A 26,113-nucleotide genomic window follows, 5' to 3' on the forward strand; every position below is an offset into this window, starting at 1 on the left:
AGATGCTGCAGTTTCTATGGGCCTAGGGCTGAAGTTTACACTTATTGCTCTAAGCGGTAGAAACAAACAGCCTGGGTCTCTAAATTACCAGCTCCGAGGTATGCTGTTCTTAGCTGTCCTGATCCTGGTCATTGTGGGACCTCATTTTTACTATGTAGCTGAAGATGATTAAACTTTTTTGTTTTGTTTTGTGTTTTTCTATTTTTTTTGTTTTGTTTTGTTTTTCGAGACAGGGTTTCTCTGTAGCTTTGGAGCCTGTCCTGGAGCTAGCTCTTGTAGACCAGGCTGGCCTCGAACTCCCAGAGATCTGCCTGCCTCTGCCTCCCGAGTGCTGGGATTAAAGGCATGTGCCACCACCGCCTGGCTGTGTGTGTTTTTCCAGATATGTTTTCTCCGTGTAGCCTTGGCTGTCCTCTGTAGAAGGACAGAAGAACAGAACTCACTCTGTAGACCAGCCAAACTAGACTGGCTTGGAACTCACAAAGATCCTCCTGCCTCTACCTCCTAAGGGCTGGGATTGAAGGTGTGCACCACCACCTTCCAGTGATGACTGAAAGTTTTGTTTTGTTTTGTCTTGTTTTTTGAGACAGGGTTTCTCTATGTAACAGCCCTAGCTGTCCTGGAACTATCTCTGTAGACCAGGCTGGCCTCACACACATAGACATCCGCCTGCCTCTGCCTCCTGAGTGCTGGGATTAACGGTGTGTGCCACCACCACCAGGTGATGACTTAACTTTTAATCTTTCTGCCTTACCTACCACTAGGTGGATTTTTGGGCATCAAACACAGGGCTTTGTACAAGTACTCTGTACAACAACATCACTGAACAACATCACTGGTCCCTAGATCACAACAATATGGAGATCTCTGGGACCTGATGTACAAAGTCAGATGTGATCAGAGGCCAGGCCATGGACATCCAAACAGCAAGTTTTGTATTTAGTTCAGTGGTCAAAGGGAAGGGTTGTGCAGGGTTCACTATTACTACCGTTGTGTAGCAAACACCCCAAAACTTAGCGGCTTAAGACAGAGATATACTTATTGAGCTCATGTTTTTGTAAATTGGCAGTGGGGTAGGCTCAGCTGGGTAGCTCTTTGATCTTAACTGGGCTTCCTCATGCAACTGGGTCAATTGCCAGGCTGACTGGCTGGCTGGCTTAGCGTGAACTCAGATGGGACCATTTGCCGCCACTCTGTGTATCTCCTCCTCATCTACCAGCATGCCTACCACTCTTGTGCATAGGTGGGCACTGTTTCACAAGAGGGAGGGAATATTTTAAAGCCTAGACTTGGAAGTGGTCCACTGTTCCTTCTTCCACATGCCGTTGAAACAATCAAGCCATTAGCCGGCTCAGATTCAAATGCTGGGGAAATAGAGGCCATTTCTTGATAGGATCCCTCAAATCATGAAAAGAGCCATGGACATAAAACCATTTACCAACTTTCGTAAATAATCTGCAGTTAATCTTAGCAATATAGTTTTAGAAATACTGGGAATTCTTTATAGCTGGAATTGGTTTTGTTGTTGTTGTTGTTTGTTTGTTTATTTTTTAATTTTTTTTAATTTTTTTTTTGGTTTTTTTCGAGACAGGGTTTCTCTGTGTCTTTGGAGCCTGTCCTGGAACTTGCTCTGTAGACCAGGCTGGTCTCGAACTCACGGAGATCTGCCTGCCTCTGCCTCCCGAGTGCTGGGATTAAAGGCGTGCGCCACCATCGCCCGGCTTGTTTGTTTGTTTTTTGAAACCGGTCTCTGTATGCAATCCAGGTTGTTCTGGAAGTTGCTATGTAAACGGCTAGCCTCAAACAGAGATCCACCTGTCTCTGCCTCCCAAGTGCTGGATAAAAGGCATGTGCTACCACTTTAGGCTGGAATTGTTTTCTTTCTTTCTAATCTTTTTTTCTTAATAATTTATTTTATGTGCATTGGTATTTTGCCTGCATGCGTATCTGTATGCGGTGTCAGATTCTCTGGAACAGGACTTGTGAACTGTGATGTGGGTGCTGGGGATTGAACCTGGGTCCTCTGGGAGAACAACCGGTACTCCTAACTGCTGAGCCATCTCTCCAGCCCCATGGAGTTGCTTTCTATTTGTAACAAATAAGAACTTTGCCAGGTGTGGTGGCCCATGCCCTTAATCCCAACATTGAGGAGGCAAAACTAGAAGATTTCTTTCAGTTTGAACTCGGTCTGTTCTATATAGCCAGTTCCAAGCTAACAGGGGCTACATGGTGAGACTACATTTTGAAAAAAAAAAGTTTTGCACCTAGCAAAACTTGATACTAACAGATATGAAAGACAAATGTCCAGTTTGTTTCTCTTCCAGCTTCTTGTCCAGGGAGTCTTCCGTTTAGGTTTGCACACACACCTCAGTTAATTGCAGACAGTCTCTCTAAGATTTCTATGAAGGAATGAACAGAAAGTGAGACAAGAGCAAGTTACTGACAGCCAAGCTAGAAACACAAACGCATGTCTACAATAGAAAATACACAGAAGCTGTTTGTCTGGCTGGTGCATAAACTGTTGCACACACAGACTCCTAAAACACCACCTATGAAAACCTAAATCCCAAATGAGGCATCATGTGTGTGCCTATAATCTTGAAACATTTGTAACCCCAACTCCAAGGGGGTCACAGACAAAAGGATTACTGAGGTTTGATGGCTTTTCAGGCTAGCTGAGAAAATGAAGCCCCCAGGCTCAAGAACAGACCCTGCCTCAAAAAGAAAAAGTGAATGACCTAGTCATTCTTTGGTGACAGGGTATTGAGAGAGAGGACCAGGAGATCAGATGAAAAGAGAATAGAAAGTAGAGAAGATACCAAAGTTTGGGAGTGGGAGGGCTTGCGTAAGCTATGTCTTATGCCAAGGAAGCTTATTAAGTAGTACGGCATCTTATATGTTGTTTCCAGGGGAGACATGGGACAGAGTCAGCAGCTATCATACAGTGAGACAAAGTCAACAAGAAGTTAATCAAGTAACGTTGCACAAGGAATATCTCAAGAACATTACAGACCAAGCACACAGAAGCTTGAGAATGATAACCAGAGGCCTGTACACTGGGAAGAGTTGGGTTCTTAGAATCTGAAACCTCAGCTCTCCCAAGGCCCAAGCCACAGGCCATTACCCACTCTATAAAGAATATTTCTGGTTATTATGTTTATGATATGATATTATATTATTTATATTATATTTTTGGTTTTTTGAGGCAGGGATTCTCAGTAACTATGGAGCCAGTCTTGGAACTTATTCTGTAGACCAGGCTGGTCTTGAACTCACAGAGATCTGCCTGCCTCTGCCTCCTGAGTGCTGGGATTAAAGACACGCGCCACCACCGCCTGGTTTACTCCTTGCTTTAGAGAAGGAATTGTCGTCCTCCAAACCTCAGGGAAAGCCTTGAATCAGTTCAGCTCTCAACAGGTGAAGATGCATAAAAGACAGCTGATGCCCTCTTGAGGGTCTCTCTCTCTCTCTCTCTCTCTCTCTCTGTCTCTGTCTCTCTTTCTCTATCTGTCTCTCTCTCTCTCTCTCTCTCTCTCACACACACACACACACACATATGAATAAGTATATAAGCCAGGTGTGGTGCACACCTTTAATTCTAGCACTTGGGAGGCAGAGGCAAGTGGATCTCTGTGAGTTCAAAGCCAGCCTGGTCTTCTGCATAGGGAATTCCAGGACAACCAGAGCTGTACAGTGAGATATTGTCTACAAAACAAGCCAAACCAAAAAAAAAAAAAACCTTACAAAAGGCTAAATCAGGGTTGGAGAAATGGCTCAGTGGTTAAGAGCACTGGCCGCTCTTCCAGAGGTCCTGAGTTCAATTCCCAGCAACCATCTGGTGGCTCACAACCATCTGTAATGAGATCTGGTGCCCTCTTCTGTCATCCAAGCATACATGCAGGCAGAACACTGTATACATAATAAATAAATGAATAAATATTTTTTAAAAGTATTTGAAAACATCTAAGTAAGTCAAAGAAATAATCCCAAGGATGCTGAAAAAAGAAGGAGTAAAAGGGAGGGAGGGAGGAAATAAAGAAATAGGCCTGAGAAAAGTAACCTGCTTCCATCTCTGAGGCCCCGCCTTGCTGACATCTGGGCTATATCATTCTTATTTGTGGCGGGATGTCCTATACACTTGAGGGCTCCATGTTAAGCTTTTGTGTGTGTGCTGCTGGGGACTGTGACCCCAGGGCTCCATCCACGAGTCACACACAGTACCACTGAGGTACACCTCTAGCCCTGTCCTAGGAATAGCATCCCAACCTCTGTCCATTAGATGCCAAGAATGCACACCCTGCCTCCCCTAGACCTGAATTGCAACAGCCAAAATTGCTTTCAGAAGTCGTTAAATGTCCCCTGAAGGGGTACACCCAGAATTACCCCTGGGTGTGAATTTCTCTCCTGGAGCTTTAAGAAAAAAAAAAAAAACAAAACAACAACAAAAAAACCCCCAACTTTTACAATTGTGAAATAAATGTGTGGCTTGCATTCTTTTTTTTTTATTCATCATTTTAAATTTATTTTACATACCAACCACAGTTTTCCCTCCCTCCTCTCCTCCCATCCCTGCCCTGCCCTTCTACCACCCCCACCCACCCACTCCTCATAAGAATCCTACCATCCACAGAGGGCCTTTGTTTGGGCTCATAGGCCCTGCACTCGCCAATGATCTCCTGCAATAGCTTAGGGCAATCTTCACCCACTGGCTCCTGCTTCTGGCCCTCAGCTACCAGCTCGTAGATCTTCTTCGAATCACAACCTACCATGGAAGAGAGAGGATGAGTGGCTTCATTTTCACTCACTTCTCTCTGGACATTGATAGCTAGGATTAGAACAAGGGACTTCAAACATGGGGGAAAAAAAAGAAAGGAAAGGAAAGGAAACAAAGAAACAACAGAGCTTTTAGTGACTCTACTAACCGGTTCAAGGAATCCCTGTATTAACCAAGTGGCTATGGCAGCACTAAGGGGGAATTTCTGGTCTCTCAGAAGGTTGATCCAACTACAACCCCAATAGGGCCAGCCTTCATGTTCTTTACCTTGGAATGGGATCTTTCTAGTGACAATCTCCCAGAGCACGATTCCAAAGCTGAAAGAAAATCAAGGGTTTATCAGGTGGCCCAACTCAGTGGGCAAAGAACTCGCCGCGCGGTACTCTTTTGAATTTGACCTCCAGAAACCAAGTAGAGGTAGGAGGAGAGAAATGACCCAAAAAGCTATTGCCTGGACTTCATACACGTGTCGTGGCCTGTGCAAGCCACCCTTCCGTACATCGCTGTACGGAAGAGATGCTGATGGTTTAGCACACGTACATCGCTGGAGAGATGCTGATGGTTTAGCACACTTGCTGACCTGAGTTCTGTTCCTAGCACCCAGATGGCAATTCACAGCTATCTGTAATTCTGGTTCCAGGGGATCAGATGCCCTTTTCTGGTCGCTGTGATGGCTCAGAGGTTAAGAGCACTGCCTGTTCTTCCAGAGGTCCTGAGTTCAATTCCCAGCAACCACATGGTGTCTCACAACCATCTGTAATGAGCTCTGATGCCAACACTATATACATAATAAAGAAATAAGTAAAATCTTTTAAAAAAATGAAACCAAAAATCTAAGCATGTAACATATTTCTTTTCCCATGCTCCTTGAGCCATTTCAGAAAACACTGAATTTTCTGGTTACTACCTGACTCCAGGCAATACCCCACCACACCCACTGCATGATCAAAGCTAGAACCTACACACATTAGGGAGTACTTCCCCACCGACCTGCACCCCGGCTCCCTGTTCAACAGAGTTAAGATGGTCCTCAGAAAAGGAGTTCACCGGGGACTATACTGTCCTTCCTGCCTGAGTTAGAATTTGTACAAAAACATGCACACACCTATATATTTCATCTTGTCTGTTATATTTACGATACGGATTTTTCAGTCTCTCAGGGGAGGTATATGCCGTTGGATGGTTTCTCTCTGTGTTAGTGTGTTTTGTCTTCCGACTGATGGAAGTTTGCGTCTTACTTAATTCAAATCCTGCAAGCTAGACAGAAAGATGAGTTAGAGGTAGATGTCGAAACAGCAAGCCCCAGGGTGGGGAGGTAGAAGGTGGAGCTGGGGTGGCTTTTTCCCTAAGGGATTTATTTCCAATGGTGCTTTCAGGCTAGGCTTGACATGATAGGTTCAATTCATCATGTTGTGCCAACCAAAGAGAAGCTCTTCTCTGGGACAGCTCTTCTCAATAGAATGGGGTAGGTGGTAGGGAAGAGTCTCTGAAACAACGGCTATAAAGTCCCTGTATGCTTTGGTAAGTTTACTGACTGAACGTACTTATTACTACTGCTAGGTCTAGGGCTTTCGTGGTGAAATACCCAACTCCAATCAGCGAGGGGGGGGGCAGAGAGCTCCATCATGGCTTGATTTTCCCCAGGAGCAGCTGTAGAAGTGGCAGGAGGAACTCCTTTGTTCTGTCTGTCGTCGCACGGTGTTGCTTGGATTTTGCATGAAAAGTGTGAGTTATCTTTGTCACCCCGGAAGTCATACATGCCTAAAGATGTCACTGCATGACTAAAGGGAGCTCATGTTTTTGCTCCCCATGGAGCTGACATTAGCATCATCAGTGTGCAGAAAGAGAACAGGCTGACACAGTCAGCCAGGTACCCAAATCTAAGGGTGAGGTCAAGAAAAAGTTGAGACATACAGATAGATGGCAGAAGGTGTGATTCCACACGCCTTTAGTCCTAGCACTCAGGAGACAGAGATAGGTGAACTCTGTAAGTTCAAGATCAGTCTGGTCTACATAGCAAGTTCCAGGACAGCCAGAGCTACATATAGTGAGATCCTGTTCCAAAAAACAAAACAGAACAGCAGAAGACACTTAGGTGGGGAAGGCATCTGAAAGGCAGAAAGGCTCTGTCTGCAGGAGGCTGGAAGGAAGAGCAAGCTGTGCACCTGTGTGCTGGGAGCCTGTTGGTTGCTATTGAAATGGGTGTGATGATTTGAAAGAGAATGACCTCCAAAAGGAGTGGCCCTATTAGGAGGTGTGGTCTTCTTGGAGTAGGTGTGATCTTGTTGGAGGAAGTGTGTCACCGCTGAGGCAAGTTTTGAGGTCTCATATATGCTCAAGTTACATCCAGCATCTCAGCTCATTTCCTGTTGCCTGCAAGATGTAGAACTCTCAGCTACTTCCACCATATCTGTCTGCACACTGCCAAGTCCCACCATGACAAGCCGCCTAATTAGATGTTTTTCTTTGTAAGCATTGGTGTGTCCATAGTGTCTCTTCACAGCAACAGAAACCTTAACTAAGACAATGAGTAAACTCAAAAAACTTGGGAAAGAGGCACTGATCCTGGCTGGATGCTAATATGGATATAAGGCTGCCATAGCAAAGAATGTTGATGACGGCACCTTGGCCCCCCTCCCTGGCATAGCCATGCGCAGGTGCCTGGGATTGACAGCTGCCTCTGGCAGAGTGACAGCAGTCATGGACAAGAAGAAAAGCACCAGGAGGTCAGATTGAGTCTCTGGTGAAAGTTTATGATTGCAATCACCTCATGCCCTCAAGGCTCTCCACAGATATCCCTTTGGACAAAAGGGTCACCAACAGGGACATTTTCTGGAACCCAGCTCTGAAACTCAAGGCCAGATGGGAGTTCAAAGTCAAGTTGGAGGAATGACAAGAGATGGGAGAGATCATAGGGTTCTGTCAGCAGCTTTAGTTTCAGTTGTATTTGTTTCTATCATTAAAAATTAAAGAGAGAGAGAGAGAGAGAGAGAGAGAGAGAGAGAGAGAGAGAGAGCCCGGTGGTGGTGGTGCATGCCTTTAATCCCAGCACTTGGGAGACAGGCACCAAAGCTACAGAGAAACCTTGTCTCAAAAAACAAAACAAACAAACAACACACACACACACACAGAGAGAGAGAGAGAGAGAGAGAGAGAGAGGAAAGTATCTATGAATGACAAACATTCCTTTACAATTTTAGGGTTTTGGACAACGAATTAACAAACCCCTTTCTTCCTCTGAGCAAATGAAACAAGTCATGGTAGATTTTCAGCTAACCATCGGCTCTGTTCCCCTGAAAAACTGATACAGGTAGACCATCAACCTATGTTTCTTAGTCACCTAATTATAAAAATTATTGCTGGTATACAAATTGCTTTGGGGTAGGGGTTGGGGGAGCATAAATACCTAACAGGCATGCTGTACTTTGTAGCAACCATTATACATAGGAACTAGCTTGTCCCTTGCAGGTTTTGTCTATAAAGTTATGAGACATTGAATATTTTAAGTCATGAGACTTCGAAACCTGGATGGCTCCATACCCAGCCTATGGGAGCCTCCTTTAGCCACTGGTAGGAGCAAAGCCTGGATGAATGTGAGGGCCCCCACTGGAGAGAAGGGGTTGATGCTGCTAGCTAGGTGTGCTCCCTGTGAAGCCTTGTAAGTCACCTCAAATGACAAGTGTGGCCCATGACAATCCTCTGATTCTGAATGCCCAGTTGATCATAAGCAGATGCCCTGGTAGGTGTTCAGTGATGGAGAAGTGGTGTCTAAATGTCTAAGAGAAACGGTTCTTTGCTCATCCCTGCTCTGGGGTGGGAGGAAGGTAAGCACATCCGAGTGGGAGGCAAGGGCAGAGTTTGTTCTGTAGTGGGCACCCAGAAAGCTGTATAAGCAGGTGAAGAGGTGCACTCAGTTCGAGAGAAATAAGAAGCCGCGGCCTTTCTGCAATACCCTCTTCTAGGCAGCAACCATAGCTAAGCTCTGACCAACTCAAGGAGACCTTGGAGGATGTGCTCACCTTTACGTTGTAGCCTTCAGCTACCAGGAAGCTGGAACTGCTGATGTTTTTGTGCAATTGGTTGGATGTTTCTGAATGGTGTAGCCTGATGACAACCAAAGGTAGGGTGTATTAATGATCTTGGCATAAGCAGTGTGTAGTGGGATAATGAGGCTGGCTAGTACCCTGCCTTTCATGGGGGTGGCTCTCTGTGGGCAACCTCGAAAAAGGCACCTGCTCAGCACCAGAGTTTGCAGTGAAACAGTGGAAGGAAGGGAAATTGGAGCTTCTGGCCCGTCCTCCCATCACCTCTGAGAGCATTAGTGTGGTCCTCAGTGCTGGGATTACAGGTGCACCCCACTACTGCCTGGCTAGACTCCTCCAGTTCTTTTTTTTAAATCTATTTATTTATTATGTATACAGTATTCTCGGTATTCTGTCTGCATGTGCACCAGAAGAGGGCACCAGATCTCATTACAGATGGTTGTGAGCCACCATGTGGCTGCTGGGAACTGAACTCAGGACCTTTGGAAGGGCAGGCAGTGCTCTTAGCCATCTCTCCAGCCCGACTCCTCCAGTTCTTTGAGGTGCCTATTTAACCCTTCTGGTACCTGTACAAGCCTCTGGCTGCTCCCAGGACTAAGAAGATGCGCACACTCAGAGGGAGGTCCTTTTCTTCATCCAGCAGTTCCCTCAGGGTTCCAAATTCACAGTACTCCATGACAATGGAGAATTCAGGGGGCTTCACTAGGAAAAGAGGAAAAGACGCAGACAGGGGTGAAGATCCAGCCTCACTTAGGACTCCTATAGTCACAAGTCCCTTCTCAGCTTCTTCCTGTAGTGATACATTCGCTCTAAAGCAAGCCTCATTTCTTCCCCAGCCTAAGACCAACTTGACTTTAAAGTACAACATTTCAGTCTAAAGGAAACTGAAATAACACTCTCTTGGGAGATGGCTGGGGGGACTTACTCTCCTTGGAGGAGTTATTTCTTTCATTTCTAGCCTCTGACCTGGGATTTTGACTTCTGGTCTAAACTCTTCACCAGTCAGTCCCTTCCACACAGAGATTAGGTTGGATTGAGGCTATGGAGTAGTTTTCAGAAGGGAGATGTTGCTGTCCTCTCTCTAGGCAACAACAGCAAAAATGAACAGCAGGGACTTCCATGCTGCGAGAGGAAATGGAGCCATAGTAACCCTTAGTTTTAGCTAAAGGATAAGAAGCAATTAAAGTCACATTAAAAACTAAGGGGCTAGCCGGGAAGTGGTGATGGCACATGCCTTTAATCCCAGCATTCGGGAGGCAGAGGCAGGTGGATCTCTGTGAGTTCGAGGCCAGCCTGGTCTACAAGAGCCAGTTAAAGAACAGGCTCCAAAGCTACAGAGAAACCCTGTTTCAAAAAAAAAAAAAAACCCCAAAAACCAATGAAAAGCTAAGGGGCTGGATGTGGTGTGCCATTGTATTGATCCCAGCGCTCAGACTCTGGAGGCAGAGGCAGGCAGATTTCTGTGAGTTCAAATCCACCCTGGTCAATGGAACCAGTCCCAGGTCTACTACTTAAGTAGAACTTGTCTAAAAATAAACAAAAAAAAAAGGAAAGAAAAGAAAGAAAACAAAACATACCCTTGACTTAGGTTAGCATCTCAACAAACAACCCCTGGGTTCTCAATGGATAGGGAAGGGGAGACACAGCTCCGTTAGTTGAAAGGAGAAGGGAGAACTAGAACAGAAATAGTGAACATTGGTAATAATCTCACTGCTACCAGTGAGGGGTCTTGATGGGGTTTATTTTCTCTGTCAGAGAATTAAAGGGCAGGAAAACTCTTGAGACAGGTAGCAGTGGGGAAAAATCTCAAACACAGCAGGCAGAGTCAGCTGTAAGGAATGGCTTTTATGAGGCGTGAGAAAGAGAAAGAGGGCAGGTGTGTGTGTGTGTGTGTGTGTGTGTGTGTGTGTGTGTGGTGGAGGTAGAGAGAGCAAGCACACAGAAACACCCTTTCCTCTGTAAATCAGTTGACTCGGGAGTCTGAAAATCCAGTCTCTTCTCCTGGGCTGGGTTTTTAACGTTTTTGAAGGGTCTTCCTCTCCTAATTTGGGATGAGTCAGTTGGAACAAAGACAGGATTGCTCGCTCACAAATGTTGTATAAAGCAGCGTTTGGAGAGGTGTGGCGTGAAGTCACATGTGCCCTATTGCCAAGTCTCTGTTTTTGGCTTTGGTCTCGAGTCTGGTCAGGAGAGTGAGGAAGGAGCTGCCCATCTTCAGAGTCTGTCTTCTTTGACTTAGTCATGGCCCCTCTCCTTGTCTGTCTGCCAACCAGGGAGTCTGTCTCTTAGTCATGGCCCTCTCGTCTGTCTGTCCAGTAGAGAGTCTGTCTCTTTGTCCCTCACTGCCACCCTCGGAGCTGCCCTTAGAATGTAACACAGTGCCACCTTGAGTCTCTGGGGCCTTCCGCCTTTCAAAGGCCTGGCTCTTGCCTTTCTTTAGAATGCTGGCCAGAGGTGAGGAACACTTCCTCTGGTACCTGAGCTTTTCTTACCGTCTCTAAAGTTTTCCTCCCCATCATGTGACTGTTTGTACACCATGTGGCTGATCTCCATGCCTAACCCAGATGGCACAACTCTCTTTCTAACCTCTTAAATGCTCACCTATCAATCTGTAATTATCTTTAAAGCTCAAAAAAAAAATATGAGTAACACATTAAAACACAGACAGCATCTTCTAGGCAGTCAAAAGCTTGACCAATCCCAGAAGCCTCCTTACCCGTTTCATCAATGCAAATCCCAAATATACGCAAGACATTGGGAGAATCAAATTTCTTCATGGTTGTGATCTCGTTGTGGAAAGCGTGCCTCACTGTACTAGGAGAGTGAGAGGAGAAATTAGCATTTGGACTCTGACGGTCCCCCAGAGAATGTGTGGTGTAGTAGGGGCTTGAGACACTGTCGGATCCCAGAATCGTTGATGGGCTTGGCTACCAGTCTAACTTCCCAGATGCAGAATTACTCCCTACGTGTCTGTCACAAGAAAGATAGTATTTCTTAATCCTATTATTTGGTATTATCTGGTATTTGATAGAACTGTATTTTTGTGACTTATATAGCAAATTAAGATGTTGAGTTTTTATTACTAGTCATATTTTATTTTAGTAAATGTCCTGAAAAAAAACCTGTGATGTGTGTTCTTGATTAGCAAAAATAAGGAAATTAATTGAAAATTTATAAACAAAAATCCCTTCCTGAACATGGCCTTGGGAATGTGGGCATCAGTTATTAGAGAGGGTCCCAGCACCCACTAACTCAGCCCAGTCTGCTACTTCACACTGTGAGGCTCCAAGAGAAAACGACATTTGTCCAAGATCTGTCAGGCAAGCAGAGCAGGACCAAAGCATATAGAAATCGACTATTTCAATGTGCTAGCAATGAAAAATATGAAAACAAAAAAGAGAATAATTTCTTTTACAATAGTGTAAAAAATAGCAAGAAATTTAGGAATAAATTTAACAAAGCCAAGCATGATGGTGCATGCCATCAACCCCAGTTCTCCAAAGGCAGAGGCAGGAGGATCTTTGTGAGTTCCAGGCCAGCCAGGGCTACAAGACAAATTAGTAATAATATCAACAGACTCCTCCAACCCCTCCTCAAAGGCCCAATCAGTACGTTCACTGATGCAAAGACAGATAAATTGACCCTTGGGACAGATCAGAGATATAGAAACTAGACTGATGTTTATATAAAAACTTATACGATAAGTGTGGTGCTGCCCATCATCAGGGAAAAGGACGGGTGATTTAGTAGACAATACAGAGAAAACTGACTTACTCTGTGGATAAAACGAAAACTAGACCCTGCATAATATCACATAAAAAGACTGATAATATCACATAAACTTAAAAAATAAAGCTGAGGACTGGAGAGATGTCTCAGAGGTTAAGAGCACTGACTCTTCTTCCAGAAGACCTGGGTTCAATTCCCAGCATTCACATGTTGGCTCACTACCACCCATGACTCCAGCTCCAGGGGATTCAGTATCACCTTCTGGCCTTTTCAGACACCAGGCATGCAAGCGGTACACAGACATACATGTCGAAAAATTGTCCATGCACATAAAATAACACAAACATTTAATACAGGCGAAAAAACCCCCCAGAAGTTGCAAATGTGAAGGCAGAAGCTATGAAGAGGTAATTTACAGAAAAGCAAGTCAAATGGCTACTGTGAGTGCGGCAGCATTAAACGTGGGTGTGCACTCACCTCTGTGCGAGATACAGGAAGACAAAAATCATGTGTTCTCTGTCACATGCAGATCCTAACTTCTAATGTGTACATGTATGTAAATAGTGGACGGAGGTGTTGAGAGAAGAGGAAAGGGGCAAGAGGTCACGTGACACCAAATTGGAAAGGGATGCTACTGAGGAGAGGAGGGTTCAAGAGAGGGAGTCAAAATAGGGAAAACCAAATCGTATTTGATTTGTGTTTTGTTTTTGTTTTTTGAGAAAGAGTTTCTCGGTGTAGCTCTGGCTGTCCTGTCTCCTGTATAGACCAGGCTGGTCTAGAAATTACTGACCTCTGCCTCCTAAGTGCTGGAATTAAAGGCACGTGCCACCACCGGCCGGCCCAAATTGTATTTGAAAATGCCATAATGAGAGGATGGAGAGATGGCTCAGTTAAAAGTGCATCCTGCTCTTGCAGAGGACTGAGTGGTTCCCAGCACTCACATAGGGTGGCTCACAATTACTTGTAACTGCAGCTTTATGGGAATCTGCTACCTCTGGCCTTCATGGGCACCTTCATTCAGATGTACTTACACAAACATACATATAAAAAATAAAATGTCACAATGAAAGCAGGGCGGCGGTGGTACACACTTTTAATCCCAGCACTCTTTTACTTATACAGTAATTCCTAGACCAGCCTGGTCTATACAGGAGACAGGAAAGCTAGGGCTACACAGAGAAACTCTTTCTCGAAAAACAAACTCTGTGAGTTCAAGGCCAGCCTGGTCTACTAGAGCTAGTTCCAGGACAGAATCCAAAGGTACAAAGAAACCCTATCTTGAACCCTTCCCAAAAAAATCACAATGAAACCAATTTTTTTTTGAGATAGGGTTTCTCTGGGTAGATGTGGCTGTCCTGGAATTCCTGCTGCAGATCAGGATGGCTTTCCCACAGAGACCCACCTGCCTCTGCCTCGCGAGTGCTGGGATTAAAGGCATGCCCCACCATGCCTGGCTCAAATTCTTTATAAGCAAATAAAGTTGTTTTTTTTTTTTTAAATTTTTCGAGACAGGATTTCTCCGTAGTTTTTGGTTCCTGTCCTGGAACTAGCTCTTGTAGACTAGGCTGGCCTCGAACTCACAGAGATCCGCCTGTCTCTGCCTCCCGAGTGCTGGGATTAAAGGCATGCCCCACCACCACCGGGCGCAAATAAAGTTTTAAAAAATGCAAATTTAGAAACACCAGGGATCAGTCAGTACATGAAACATAGGCATTCTCAGGCAGCACAGGTGGAGTGTAGCCATATCCACCCCTCTAAGCTTCCTGGGAGTACTTAGCCAACTTAGGTATTGTGGAGCCTATGATCCAACAGTTCCTATCCTGGAGTTACAGCCCCAAGAAATTCTTATACAAGTATTGGGGTGTATAGTTCAGTGGCAGTGTTTGCCTCCATGTGTGAAGTTCAGGGTTCAACTCCCAGTGCCTCAAAATTGCCATACATTCATTAAGGGCTATGTATGGTGGCATTATTTTCAGTTGGAAGCAGATGGTTTACATCATGGGAAATAGGCAAAATGTGGTCTGAGATATCAAATGGATTCACTTCAAATGAAAGGACTTCATGTTTCATGATGCTGAGTCAAGAAAGTGAGGCAAGTGGCCAACAGACATGCCACTTTGTCACCTGTGAGAAATCAATACTGTATAACAGAATAACGAAAGAGTATATTTTACAGGAAAACAAGAATAAAACACTGTAATCATTGTCTGTAGAATTCCCAGCACCACACCAAAAAGGGGGGGGATGAAGAATGGAGAAGAAGGATTATGAGGTAATAAATTTTGTTGTTGTTGTTTTGAGATAAGGTCTCTATGTCTGTCTAGTCTGGAACTCACTATATATAGACCAGGCTGGCCTTGAACTGGGATTGCCTGTGTCTGCCTCGTGTGTGCTGTGATTTTAAGGGCTGACACCACTATGTCCAGAAAAGACTATAAATTCTGGATGATACATAAATCCATGAGAACAAGGGGGAAAGTTCTAGAGCTGAGGTAGAAAGTTACTCAACGCTAGCCTGTTTCTTTTCCTTTTGTGTGCACAAGTGTTTTGCCTGCATATATGTCTGTATCATTTGTGTACCTGGCATCTGTGGGCTAGAAGAGGGTGTCAGACCCCCTGGAATTGGAGTTACAGATGTTTGTGAGCTGTGATGTTGGTGCTGAGAACTGAACCTGAGTCCCCTGTAAGAGCAACAAGCCCTATATTGAACCAATTGTCCAGTCCAATAGCCTCTGTTTCTTAATAATACAGATTAAGTCATCTCACCCTTTAGAGCCTGATTCCCCCATTTAATAATGGGGAAAATAAAGCTTTCTCCTTGGGAACTTACAGAGAATAAATGTTGATACGTGTGAGAGTCATAAACTACAGCTTACCAACCTGACACTTCTGGCTTGGGGATTGTTGAATACTTTGATGGTAACTGGCGATCTGTGATACTCTCCTCTGTAAAATGTGCTGAGGTCATTTTTCTTCAGTAAAGTCCATGGAGAGCTGGTAAGATGTTCCTTCTTAATCTCCTTGATTTTTTTCTGTGGAATCTTCTGTGGGGGTTGTAGTGAGCCTGAGACAGAAGGAGACAAAAAGTCAGTGTGCTAAAGGTGTAGTCAGGGAAGTGGCCTCTTTGTGATGTGACGGGGGTGGTGGTGCTCCACACCATGAACCAAAACTGGTCCTGGCTAGAGCTTCCAGTGGACTCAACTCTGGGTAGAAGGTCCTCTGTGTCTGCGGTACGTGTAGAGACACATGTGAGGTTAGTAGTATTGTTTTGTGTATACTTCATTGACCACCTCTTCCAATCTATTTTTTTCTTTTTCTTATGATGCCTGTGATTGAACCAAGGAACTTGTGTGTGCTTGGTGAGTGTTCTATTACTGAACTATGTCTCTAGCCTTCTTTTTCGATCTTGCCTGTCTTTCTGGTTTTAACGCCAGCCTCTTTTACCTTGGAGTTCTCCTTACTCCTGGTGCCACACAGCTTAACACTAGGGACCTGGCATTATGTCCAGCCTTTTCAGATCAAATAGAGAGACAGTTCAAGCTCAGCAACTATACTGCTGTCAGTTGTGTGACTGTTCCCTCCTAGATTGATGCATTTCCTTCCTCAGAAGTTCATGGAGTTCATAGGAAACTTACAAGACTGAGGAAGTTCTAGAAACGTACAGGGCTCACAGCAGTCTCTGCATAGTAAACCATTGCTGGGTGAGAGGAGACCCTTGTAGGAGACCAGCGATCCAGCCTTCCTAAGTTCTTGCTCATGTAACTTGTGTGTGTGTGTGTGGGGGGGTGGGTGGGTTAGGTCATTCAAGTGCCCAAGATCATCATTCTTTCATAAGCAGCTTCTCACCCATGCTCCTGCAAGTAATGGTAATACTTTGGTTCATCAAGATAGACTTGGACAAATTGTTCTTTCATCCGAAGGCCAGCTAGGTTTATAGCAACTTGACACAAGCTAGTCATTTTGAAAGAAGGAACCTCAGTTGAGGAAATGCCCATACCATATTGGCCTAATTTCTTGATTGACAATTGATGTGGGAAGGTCCAGTTCACTGTGGGTAGTGCCACTCCTGGACTGGTGGTCTTAGGTGTCATAGGAAAGCAGGCTGAACAAGCTATGAGGAGCAAACCAGTAGGCAGCACTCCTCCATTACTTCAGTTTCTCCATTGCTTCAGTTTCTGCCTCCAGATTCCTGTTTTGAATTCGCCTTGACTTCCCTTAGTGATGGAATGTGACCTGAGAGTAGTAAGCTAAAAAAAAAAAATCCCTGTCCATATCCCCAAACCTGTGAGCAGAGAAAACAGAACAGGGCAGGAGCAGAGTAGGCTGGAGTTCCTAGCAAACAGATAACTTCTAATTGGGGAGCATCCACTGCAACAGAGCATGTGACAACTTACACTGTTTCAGAGTTTCCTTGATTTCTTCCACGTCAATGCTCACCTTCATCAAGAGAGCTCGCAGATTTTCTGTTCTGCAGGAAGAAGGGGCAGCACGTGCTTAACAATACAAGCCCTAAACAAAAAGTATATGTGCATCAAAACAAAAATGCTAATTAAAATCACCAAGGTGTCAGATTTTAACTCTAAATAATCATATGGCAGGAAATACTACCGTTAATACTCATCTTTCTATTATCAAATGCAGAGGAAATGCCCCGAAGTCTGGCTGTGTGGATCTCTTTGATCATTGCCTTTAACTCAGTGATTACCCATGTAATTCCATTACTGGGACTATATCCTAAAGTTATTCTGAAACACACACAAAGATGCTCATTTATGAAATTATAACAGTGAACAATTGGCTATAATTTGCATGTTCAATATATCTGGTCCATATATACCAAGGAATACTAGAGAAACCTATGGAAATTTATTTGGAAGAATACTCAAGATTATCTATTGAGAAGAAGAATCAGAATACATACATGTAAATCTCCAGAGAGCAGGAAAAAGATAATACAGACTGTGTCTGAGATGTAAAAGAGGTCCCCTGAGGTCAAGGATGAGGGGAAGATTAACTCTTTATGCTGGGCCTCTCTGCCCGTGCCTGCCCCCACCCCCAGAGGATCTCACTATGTAGCTCTGGCTGACCTGAAACTCATCATGTAGACCAGGATGGTCTTGAACTCCCAGGGATTTCCTCCTGCCTCTGCCTCCCAAATGCTAAGATTAAAGGCATACACTTCTATACCCAGCTATTCTGGGCCTTTAAAAAATCTTTTGGAGGCTGGAGAGATGACTCAGTGGTTGAGAGCATTGCCTGCTCTTCCAAAGGTCCTGAGTTCAATTCCCGCAACCACATGGTGGCTCACAACCATCTGTAATGAGGTCTGGTGCCCCCTTCTGGCCTGCAGACATGCACACAAACAGAATATTGTATACATAATAAATAAATAAATGTTTAAAAAAATCTTTTGTATGTGGTGCCCTGTGAATGCATCACCCATACCGAAACATAAAGGGCGAGCAGGAAGTCAGTCCTGTCTTCCAGGTTAATGGCTTCCACATGATTCCTGCCACCATGAAGGGGTGGATCAGCATTTTCTCATGATTAGAAAGGTTGGAAGTCAGTCCTGCCCTCTAGCTGAACCAACCTCTCTATACTACCATATGCCCGCCCTCTCCAATCCCTGATTCTCTCTCTTTGATGGTGGGCATTTGAATGGATTACAGATGTCTTGGTTTCTCTTATTACACAAAAGAACTCATTTGCTTAAGACTCTCCTCACTTGTCCCACTTCGATGTTGGTCTGCCAACTTGACTGGGCATGGATCATCACCCCCATATCAGAGCAATAGGACAGTTACTCCTCTGAGCTTGAGCATCTAAAGGGTGTGTCCACGTGTGCTTCTGTTCTGGTCTTGGCACTGTTACTGTGATGAATGCCATGATCAGAAGTAACTTCCACTTCTTTAGCTTACCTATTACAGTCTCTCATCTAGAGAAGCCAGGGCAAGGAGCTCAAGGCAGGAACCGAGAGGCAGGAACTGCAGCGAAGACCACGGAGGAGCACAGCTTACTGACTGGCGTGCTTTCCATGACTTGCTCCACTTACTTTCTTGTACGGCCAGCACCACCAACCCAGGGGTGACACTGCCCACAGTGCGTTAGGTGCTCCCACATCAATCATTAGTGAAAAAATATTCCTCACAGACTTGCCTACATGATGGAGCATTTTCTCAGTTGAAGGTCTCTCTTCCCAGATGACTGGAGGTTGTGTCAAGCTGACATTACAAGGCTCACCTCTTTGCTCCCTTTCTCTCTGCCCAACTCTCAGTATTGGGTTATAGATCTGTGCTTTCTCTATCAAAGAATTCAGGCCATTCCCGCCCCCCCCCCCAGTATCTTTTCTCTCAGACAGACCTGATAAGCCCCCTCCACCCTTGTAGCTCTAGGATACATTTATAGTCCTGCCTAGTTCATGCCTCCATGCCCCTTGGCACACAGTTAGGCCAGGCTATGTCTCGTGATACTATTGTGGGAACTCTCCTAGTGATCTCATAAAAGGCCGTATCATGGCTTGTAGGCAGAGGCTGCTTGTTCATTCCCGGCCACCCAGACCCAAAATAATCACACAGAAACTATATTAATTGCAACACTGGTTGGCCAATAGCTTATGCATATTCCTAGCTAACCCTTACATCTTAAATTAACCCATTTCTATTAATTTGTGAGTCACCACGAGGGTGTGGCCTACTGGTAAGGTTCTGGCTTTCCGGCATCTGTCTCCTTTGGCAGCTATATGGTGTCTCTCTGACTCTGCCTACCTTCTCTCTATATCTCTGTTTGAACTTCCAGTCTGGCTTTATCTAGTAAGCCATTGGCTGAAACAGTTTCTTTAATCACCAATGGTAATAAAACATATTCATAGCACACGGTTTCTTTAATAACCAATGGTAATAAAACATATTCATAGCACACATCAACAGCTGTCTGTGGCCATCGCCTGTAATTTGCCTGATAAAAAGTTAATCTTGTATCAGTTTCCTTTCCTTTCCTACAAACCTCTTTTAATGCTTAGCTAACCATGTTTGTGACTCATATCACTGGGTCATCATAAGTCCAAGAAGGTCATATTTGTTTCCTTGTTTCCCTTATCTTTCCTCTCCTGGTGGCCTAAGCTCAACTCTCACCCTCTACATGCAGGCTAGTCCGTGCCTCACTTCTTTAGAGCCTGGCTTTCCATGATGTTCAAGCGGAGGAGCCATTATAGCTCTAGCTATTGTTAACTCATCTACCCTCTAATGTGGTCTCCTAACTCAGTTCCTGCTTCCGTTCTGACTCTCAGGTAGGTTGAGTTATTGACTTCCAGGTAGTAGGTGTATACAGTCATAGCAACATAGAGAACGAACCGTATGCCTTTGTCTCTTCACGTTGAGCGTTATCAGATGGATGGCTATTTTTAGTGGATGTGCCGCAAGTAGAGGCTTGAAAGATTATAGCTCAGCTAGGTCTCGTTCCTGACATTCTGCCACAAGAGCAATCTCGTCTCTGTATGGATTAGTCAAGGTGTACATGGAAATGTCTGTCTTGTCCGTTCTTTCTGAATTCTTGTGTATCATTACTCTACCTTGTGACTTTCAAGGGCTTCCGAGAAAATTAGCTTCCTATCAGCAGACTTTACACTCCATGAGTTTATCCCTAAGGTTTAGAACAGTATCGTGCATGCTGTACCCAATCCACGTTTCCTTAGTTTGTTGATTTAATTCTTTTTACTGGACAATTTTCACTTCAAGAAAAAGAGTACCATAGAAGCCAAGATGGTAAGATATGAATTAGAATTCCATATATTACATCAAAGAGTGAACAGAGAAGCAAAGGGGACTCATAAACATGTAACAATGTGTCCCCTCCTCCACAAAGACTTCCCCAGATTTCACTAGCCTCTATCATACAGCAGGATTTCTCAGTCACAAGTATATGCAACTGTTCAAACTCCTCCATTGTTCTTCGGACAAATTAAAGTGAGGCTAAGATGCTCCCTGGTTCCATCTGTTCCTCCACTTCATCACCCAAAACCCATTTATTCTTTCCCGGTCTTTGGAATACTCACTCATCCTCTCTCGCATCCTGTTGATCTTCCTGCAGCCAGGATGCTTTTGAAGCAGAGCTCTGTTGATCAACCTGAAGCCACAGCATCATCTGCTCCCAGACATCTCTCAGCTTCTCATTTACTTCAAGGAAGAGTATCTTGTCATTACCCACAGTTACAAACTTCCAAATACTGGACTTCTTGCAGAACTTTTCTATCTGCTGCCTAGCCTCCTGCAGGACAGTCTCAAACTTGTCCAGGGTTTTAGTTATGTTCTTTGGCAGATTGTTTGTTCCTTGGGCCTGGAGGCTCTGGAGAGGCTCTAGCAAGCCATGCACACGCTCCTTTAGACGCCGGCACTGATTCTGGCAGTGTTTCATTTCTTCACACTTTTTATAGATGAGCTGGCCTAAGGAGATGATCTGTCCCAATTTATCCATACCTGGAAGAGACCCACAGATTGGTTGAAATCCCACAATCCTGGGTGTATTTATTACTCAGCTAATTGAGGGTCAAGGGTATCTATGGTCTCAGTGCCAGAAAGGGGATGCCTCCACCACGTAAGGCAGAGAGAGCTTGCCGTCTGTCAAATCTATTCTGTCCTTGTAATAGAGCTTGAACTGGGAAGTATTGGTCAGCTAGCACTATATCCTCAACCTCTTGCTACTCTGAGAGGCCTAACTATGGGTCGTGAGTGGATGGGATCTGTGCTACTTTAGGATGAGACAGGCTTGCAAGGATAGGGTTTCAGGGATACTGGTACCCTAAGGAAAAGATCCTGGGTTCCTGAATAGTTGCTTTTGGAGGAAAGCTGCCATTGTTGCCAAAATTTCTGCTATGAACTGTGTGTTTTAAGATGCAGTTTCAGCTGTATGGGAGCCATTATATTTTTGGGTATTTTGGTCATATTATCTAGCCTATCCTAGCACAGATGTTCTTTGGAAGTATGAGAAATACCTTCAGGGGCCAAGCAGGCAGCCCAAACCAGTGGCGTGAGTTGCCTTAGAAACAGTGCTACAAAGGGGTATATACTTCTAGGCAGATGTGCTGCTGCTGAAATCCCAGCACCCAGGAGGCTGAAGCAGAAGGACCACAAGTTTACAGCCAGCCCCAGCTACCTTCTGTCTCCAAAAAACCCAAAGCTGAGATTATAGCTCCATGGTAGAGTGTTTGGCCAGCCTTGGCTAAGGCTCTGAGTGTGCAGAAGAGCAGAGAAACTCCTGAGGCCAGAGAGGTGCCTCAGTGGGTAAGAGCACGTGCTGTTCTTTCAGAGGAAATTCAATGCCCTCTCTGACCTCTGCAGGCACCAGGCATGCCCATGGTGCACATGTGTGCATACACACACATACAGGCAAAACATTCACACACAAGAAATAATACGATAAATCTAAAAAAAAAAAAAATAAACCTGAAAGGCTTCCTTTTAGTTTCTGTGACGTGGCCTTTCGGTTTATCTTTCACTTCTCCATTTTTGTTTTGTTTTGAGACAGGCTCTTGCTCTGTATCTCAGAATGGCCTAGACCTCTCCACCCTCGGCTTCATTATCCTGGTACCTCTCTGTTTCAGACACACGGAAGAGTCCAGCCATTCACATCCTCTCTTCAAATCCTGTAGAGAAAAAAGGCCCAAACTGGCCCTTGGGTTCATGGTCGAGGAAACCACTCCAGCTCCATCTAAACACACGCAGAGGTTACTCAGCAGGTGGACACCCGCTGTTCTGCAAGGACAAAGGGTCTCTCAATTTCACCTGACAGCCAGGAATCTGGATTTTTCACGTCAGACCTCCTGATTTTAAATTTTGCAAGGAAGTCGAAGAGTGTTTCCTTTCAGTCCATAAAGTGTTTGCTGAACAAACTTGAAGGTCTGAGCTTGGCTCCCCAACACTAGTGTAAAAGTCCGGGTGTGGCCTTTAAAACATGAGTCAAAAAGTGAACCCAGGGCCGGGCGGTGGTGGCGCATGCCTTTAATCCCAGCACTCCGGAGGCAGAGGCAGGTGGATCTCTGTGAGTTCGATGCCAGCCTGGTCTACAAGAGCTAGTTCCAGGACTGGAACCAAAAGCTACGGAGAAACCCTGTCTCGAAAATCCAAAAAAAAAAAAAAAAAAAAGTGAACCCAAATTGTCAAACTGAAAGTAAGTACGTGGCAATCCACGGGCTTTTGTTTTCCTTGCTCACTGGATTCCACTGAACTGGGCAGGAGGCACGGGTGTTAACATCAGGGTACTCTTTACATCTGAGCCATCGCTACAGACTGTCAGGGCACTCTTAAAGAAAATCAGTAGATCTCAGGGCCCAGCCATTCCCAGATGCAGAACACATTGCCTTCACTACTTTTCCTTGGATGTATGAGAGCAAAGGGGAAAAATCTGGAAGTAGTAATAACAACTTTCTCTAAGCCCGACCATCCTCCACTAAAAAAGTATCAGACATATCTGGGCTTGGGGGCACACAACTTTAAATTCAGTACTTGGGGGGGCACAGAGAGATGTCTCTATGAATTCAAGGCCAGCCTGGACTACACAGTAAGTTCCAGGGAAGCCATAGCTACACGGTGAGACCTTGTCTTAATAAATAAATTAACAGTTTAAAAAACAGACATCCCTTTACAAACATTACATCAGATTACTTTATCCTTACATGAAATGGGCCCTAGAAAAGGAAGGTGGGCATTCATAGTTAAAGACTGGAATCCAGTTTGGGGTGGGGGGTGAGGGTGGTGGTAGTGCCTGCCTTTAATCTCAGAGGCTGAGGCAGGCAGATTCCTGTGAGTTAAATGCCAACCTGGTCTACAAAGTAAGTTCCAGGATGGTCAGGACTATACAGGGAAACCCTGTCTCTAAAAACAAACAAAAACAAAACAAAAAAGAAAAAAAGGAAAAAAAAACAAAACAAAACAAAAAACCTGAATCGTCTGTCCTGGAAATAGATTGTCCTATCGAGTACCTACCTACTCAGCACCTCTGGGCAGGGTCCCTACCTTTTTCCTCTTCTCAAACCCCGTTCCTCGAGCTCCGTCCTGTTTTGACAGAAGGCGAGCAAAGATCTTTGCAGACAGACAGCCCCTCCAACAGAGTCAGGGAATCGAAACCAACTCACCCCTGAATTCCAGGAAGTCCAATCTGTGATTCTGTGGTTTTCCCCGCTTCCTCCAGCCGTGGCTTCTAGCTCTCTCGACCCTGCGGGCTCACCCTTGTGATCGTGGGGTCGATTGTCCCCTCTGTCCTACGCACAATTGCAGTAGGATCAGTCTCCCGCTGCTCCCGGACTACGGTCTTCTGCCCAGCAGAGAATGCACCCTAGTCCGGAGCAGTTCTCGGGTCTCCAGAGCCTCTTCCCTCGGTGCGGTGCAGCCTGAGCGCTCCCGGTGCCTCCGAGGGACTCTCACAAAACGCTGTTCCCGCCGAAAGTCAAAGCTGGGGCGACGCAATCATGCCACAGCGGAATCCTCCCAACCAACCTGTTGGACTGCTGTTTCTGCCCAGAGTCCCCCTCCGGAAACCGGTGCGGGATTGATACTCCTCCCCCAGGTTCCTCTGTGACTTTTGCTGGTGTGCTGCCAGCTTCCTACACCCGCTTTCTGAACAGCTCCCAGTTGAAGCTCCTACCTGACTCGGGTCCTTTCTCCTAATCCGTTAAAAGGCAACTCTCTGAGTACTCCCAGGTCCTCTGCTTGGGGCCTCAAATTTAGGGTTTGGAAAATTAAGATTACAGGGAGCCCTGATAACCAATGTATGGGATGGCCTGGAAGTCCAGCAAAATAGAATTTAAGAAGCGAGGCTGATGGGATGGCTCAGTGAGCCTGATGACAGGGTGGAAAGAACTGACTGCTCCAAGTTGTCCTCTGACCTCCGCGTGTGCGCAGGCCCTGGCACACAAATGCTCGCGCGCGCACGCACACACCAAACGCAGCAAATAAATAAAAATGGGAATAAGCCCTAGAAATATGGAGGAGGTTCCTACATGTGCTTTGTGCTGGACAATCCTGGGGCAGGAGATGGGGAGTGGTGGCAGTTGGGTAAGGGAACGGGAGGCTTCCCAAGCAGGGGGAAGTCACTTCCTTTTTTCTCTAAGGTGATCTCAAAACTTGGCTATGGTTTGAGTTGAGTTTTATTAAAGTCAGTTATATCCTCAGTTAGTTGGTATAAGAAATGCCATTCACTACTAAGGCTAGATAGCCGGGAAAGACTAGAAATGGATCGTGTGGTGTCTTAGGGTTTTTATTGCTGTGAAGAGACACTGTAGCTACGGCAACTCTTATAAGAAAAACATTTCATGGGGGTCTCGCTTGCAGCTTCAGAGGTTAAGTCCGTTATCATCATGCTGGGGAGCACGGCTGCGTGCAGGCAGATGTGATGCTGGAGCAGCTGAGAAGCCTAAGTCTTGTGGGCAATAGGAAGTCGACTGGCAGCCACACAGAAGGAACCCTGAGCAAAAGAGACCCTCACAGTGACACAGTTCCTCCAACAAGCCCACACCTCTTCATAGGGACACTCCCTTTGGGGGCCAATTTCTTTGAAGCCACCACATTCCACGCTCTGGGCCCCCAAAGGTTTATAGCCATATCACAATGCAAAAAATGCATTCAGAGCCTAGTGGTGGTGGCACACACCTTTAATCCTAGCACTCTGGAGGCAGAGGCAGGTGGATCGCTGTGAGTTCAAGGCCTGCCTGGTCTGCAAGAGCTAGCTCCAAAACTACAGAGAAACCCTGTCTCAAAAAAAAAAAAAAAAGCATTCAGTTCAACTTCAAAAGTCCCCATAGTGTAATAGTCTATAATAGTCTCAAGCTTGTTTCAAAGTCCAAAGTCTCTTCTGAGTTGCATGGCAATCTCTTAACTATCTCTTAACTGTAATTGTCCTGTAAACAAAAAGTCACATATTTCCAACATACAATGGAACAGGATATACCTTACCATCTCAAAATGCAGGAAAGGGAACACAGTGAGGAAATACTGGACCAAAGTAAGACGGAAAACCACCTGGGCAAACTCCAAACTCTGCATCTCCATGTCTGACATCAACACATTCTTCAGATCTCCAACTCAGTTCAGCTTTGCTGACTGCAGCGCACTTCTCTCTCTTGGGCTGGCTCCACTCCCTGTTAGCAGCTCTCCTCACAGCTATCCCATGGCTCTGGCATCTCTAACATCTTGGGTTCTCCAAGGCAATCCAGATTCCAACCTCACAGCTTCACACAATGGCCTCTCTACTAGTCTTCCATTCAGGGGGACCCGTGACACACGCCTGGCTTCAGTGACTTTCTTTAGGTGAGGAGGCAAACTCAATAACATGTTTTTTTCTATCCTTAACTCTAAAGCCAGAACCATATGGCCAGAGCTGCCAAGTTCTGTTGCTTACTGGGACTGGGACATGAACCCTCTTTCATTAATATCTTCACCAGCTTTCTGTCTTTCACTGCCTAAGCTTGGATGTCCTGAAACTTGCCCTGTAGACCAGGCTGGCCTCAAACTCAGAGATCTGCCAGCCTCTGTTTTCCCAATGCTTGGATTAAAGGTGTGTCCCATCATATCAGGTTCTA

At 45.2% G+C, this 26,113-nt stretch overlaps 1 protein-coding gene across 4 annotated transcripts; it reads right to left on the reverse strand.

The window, feature by feature from the left end:
• Nucleotides 1-1,957: 1,957 nt before the first annotated feature.
• Mlkl (mixed lineage kinase domain like pseudokinase) lies at nucleotides 1,958-23,782 on the reverse strand. 4 transcript variants are annotated; one of them, XM_041650488.1, is made up of 12 exons: nucleotides 23,672-23,765; nucleotides 21,984-22,183; nucleotides 20,597-21,017; nucleotides 16,941-17,014; nucleotides 15,427-15,610; nucleotides 11,534-11,631; nucleotides 9,384-9,519; nucleotides 8,794-8,878; nucleotides 5,880-6,031; nucleotides 5,042-5,091; nucleotides 4,622-4,762; nucleotides 1,958-2,399 (listed from the first exon to the last, which is right to left on the reverse strand). In XM_041650488.1, the coding sequence occupies exons 3-12, from the start codon at nucleotides 21,013-21,015 to the stop codon at nucleotides 2,368-2,370; spliced, it is 1,371 nt and encodes a 456-aa protein (XP_041506422.1). In that variant the 5' UTR covers nucleotides 21,016-21,017; nucleotides 21,984-22,183; nucleotides 23,672-23,765; the 3' UTR covers nucleotides 1,958-2,367. The 4 variants fall into 4 exon arrangements, with proteins under 4 accessions (XP_041506422.1, XP_041506420.1, XP_041506421.1 ...); XM_041650486.1 differs by lacking the exon at nucleotides 21,984-22,183 and having other exon boundaries at nucleotides 23,672-23,782; XM_041650487.1 differs by lacking the exons at nucleotides 21,984-22,183; nucleotides 23,672-23,765 and adding an exon at nucleotides 23,553-23,667.
• Nucleotides 23,783-26,113: the final 2,331 nt, after the last annotated feature.

The sequence above is a fragment of the Microtus oregoni genome, unplaced genomic scaffold (assembly GCF_018167655.1).
Source record: "Microtus oregoni isolate MIOR12 unplaced genomic scaffold, Mior012 000004F_ref0000308, whole genome shotgun sequence".
NCBI classification, from domain to species: Eukaryota; Metazoa; Chordata; class Mammalia; order Rodentia; family Cricetidae; genus Microtus; species Microtus oregoni.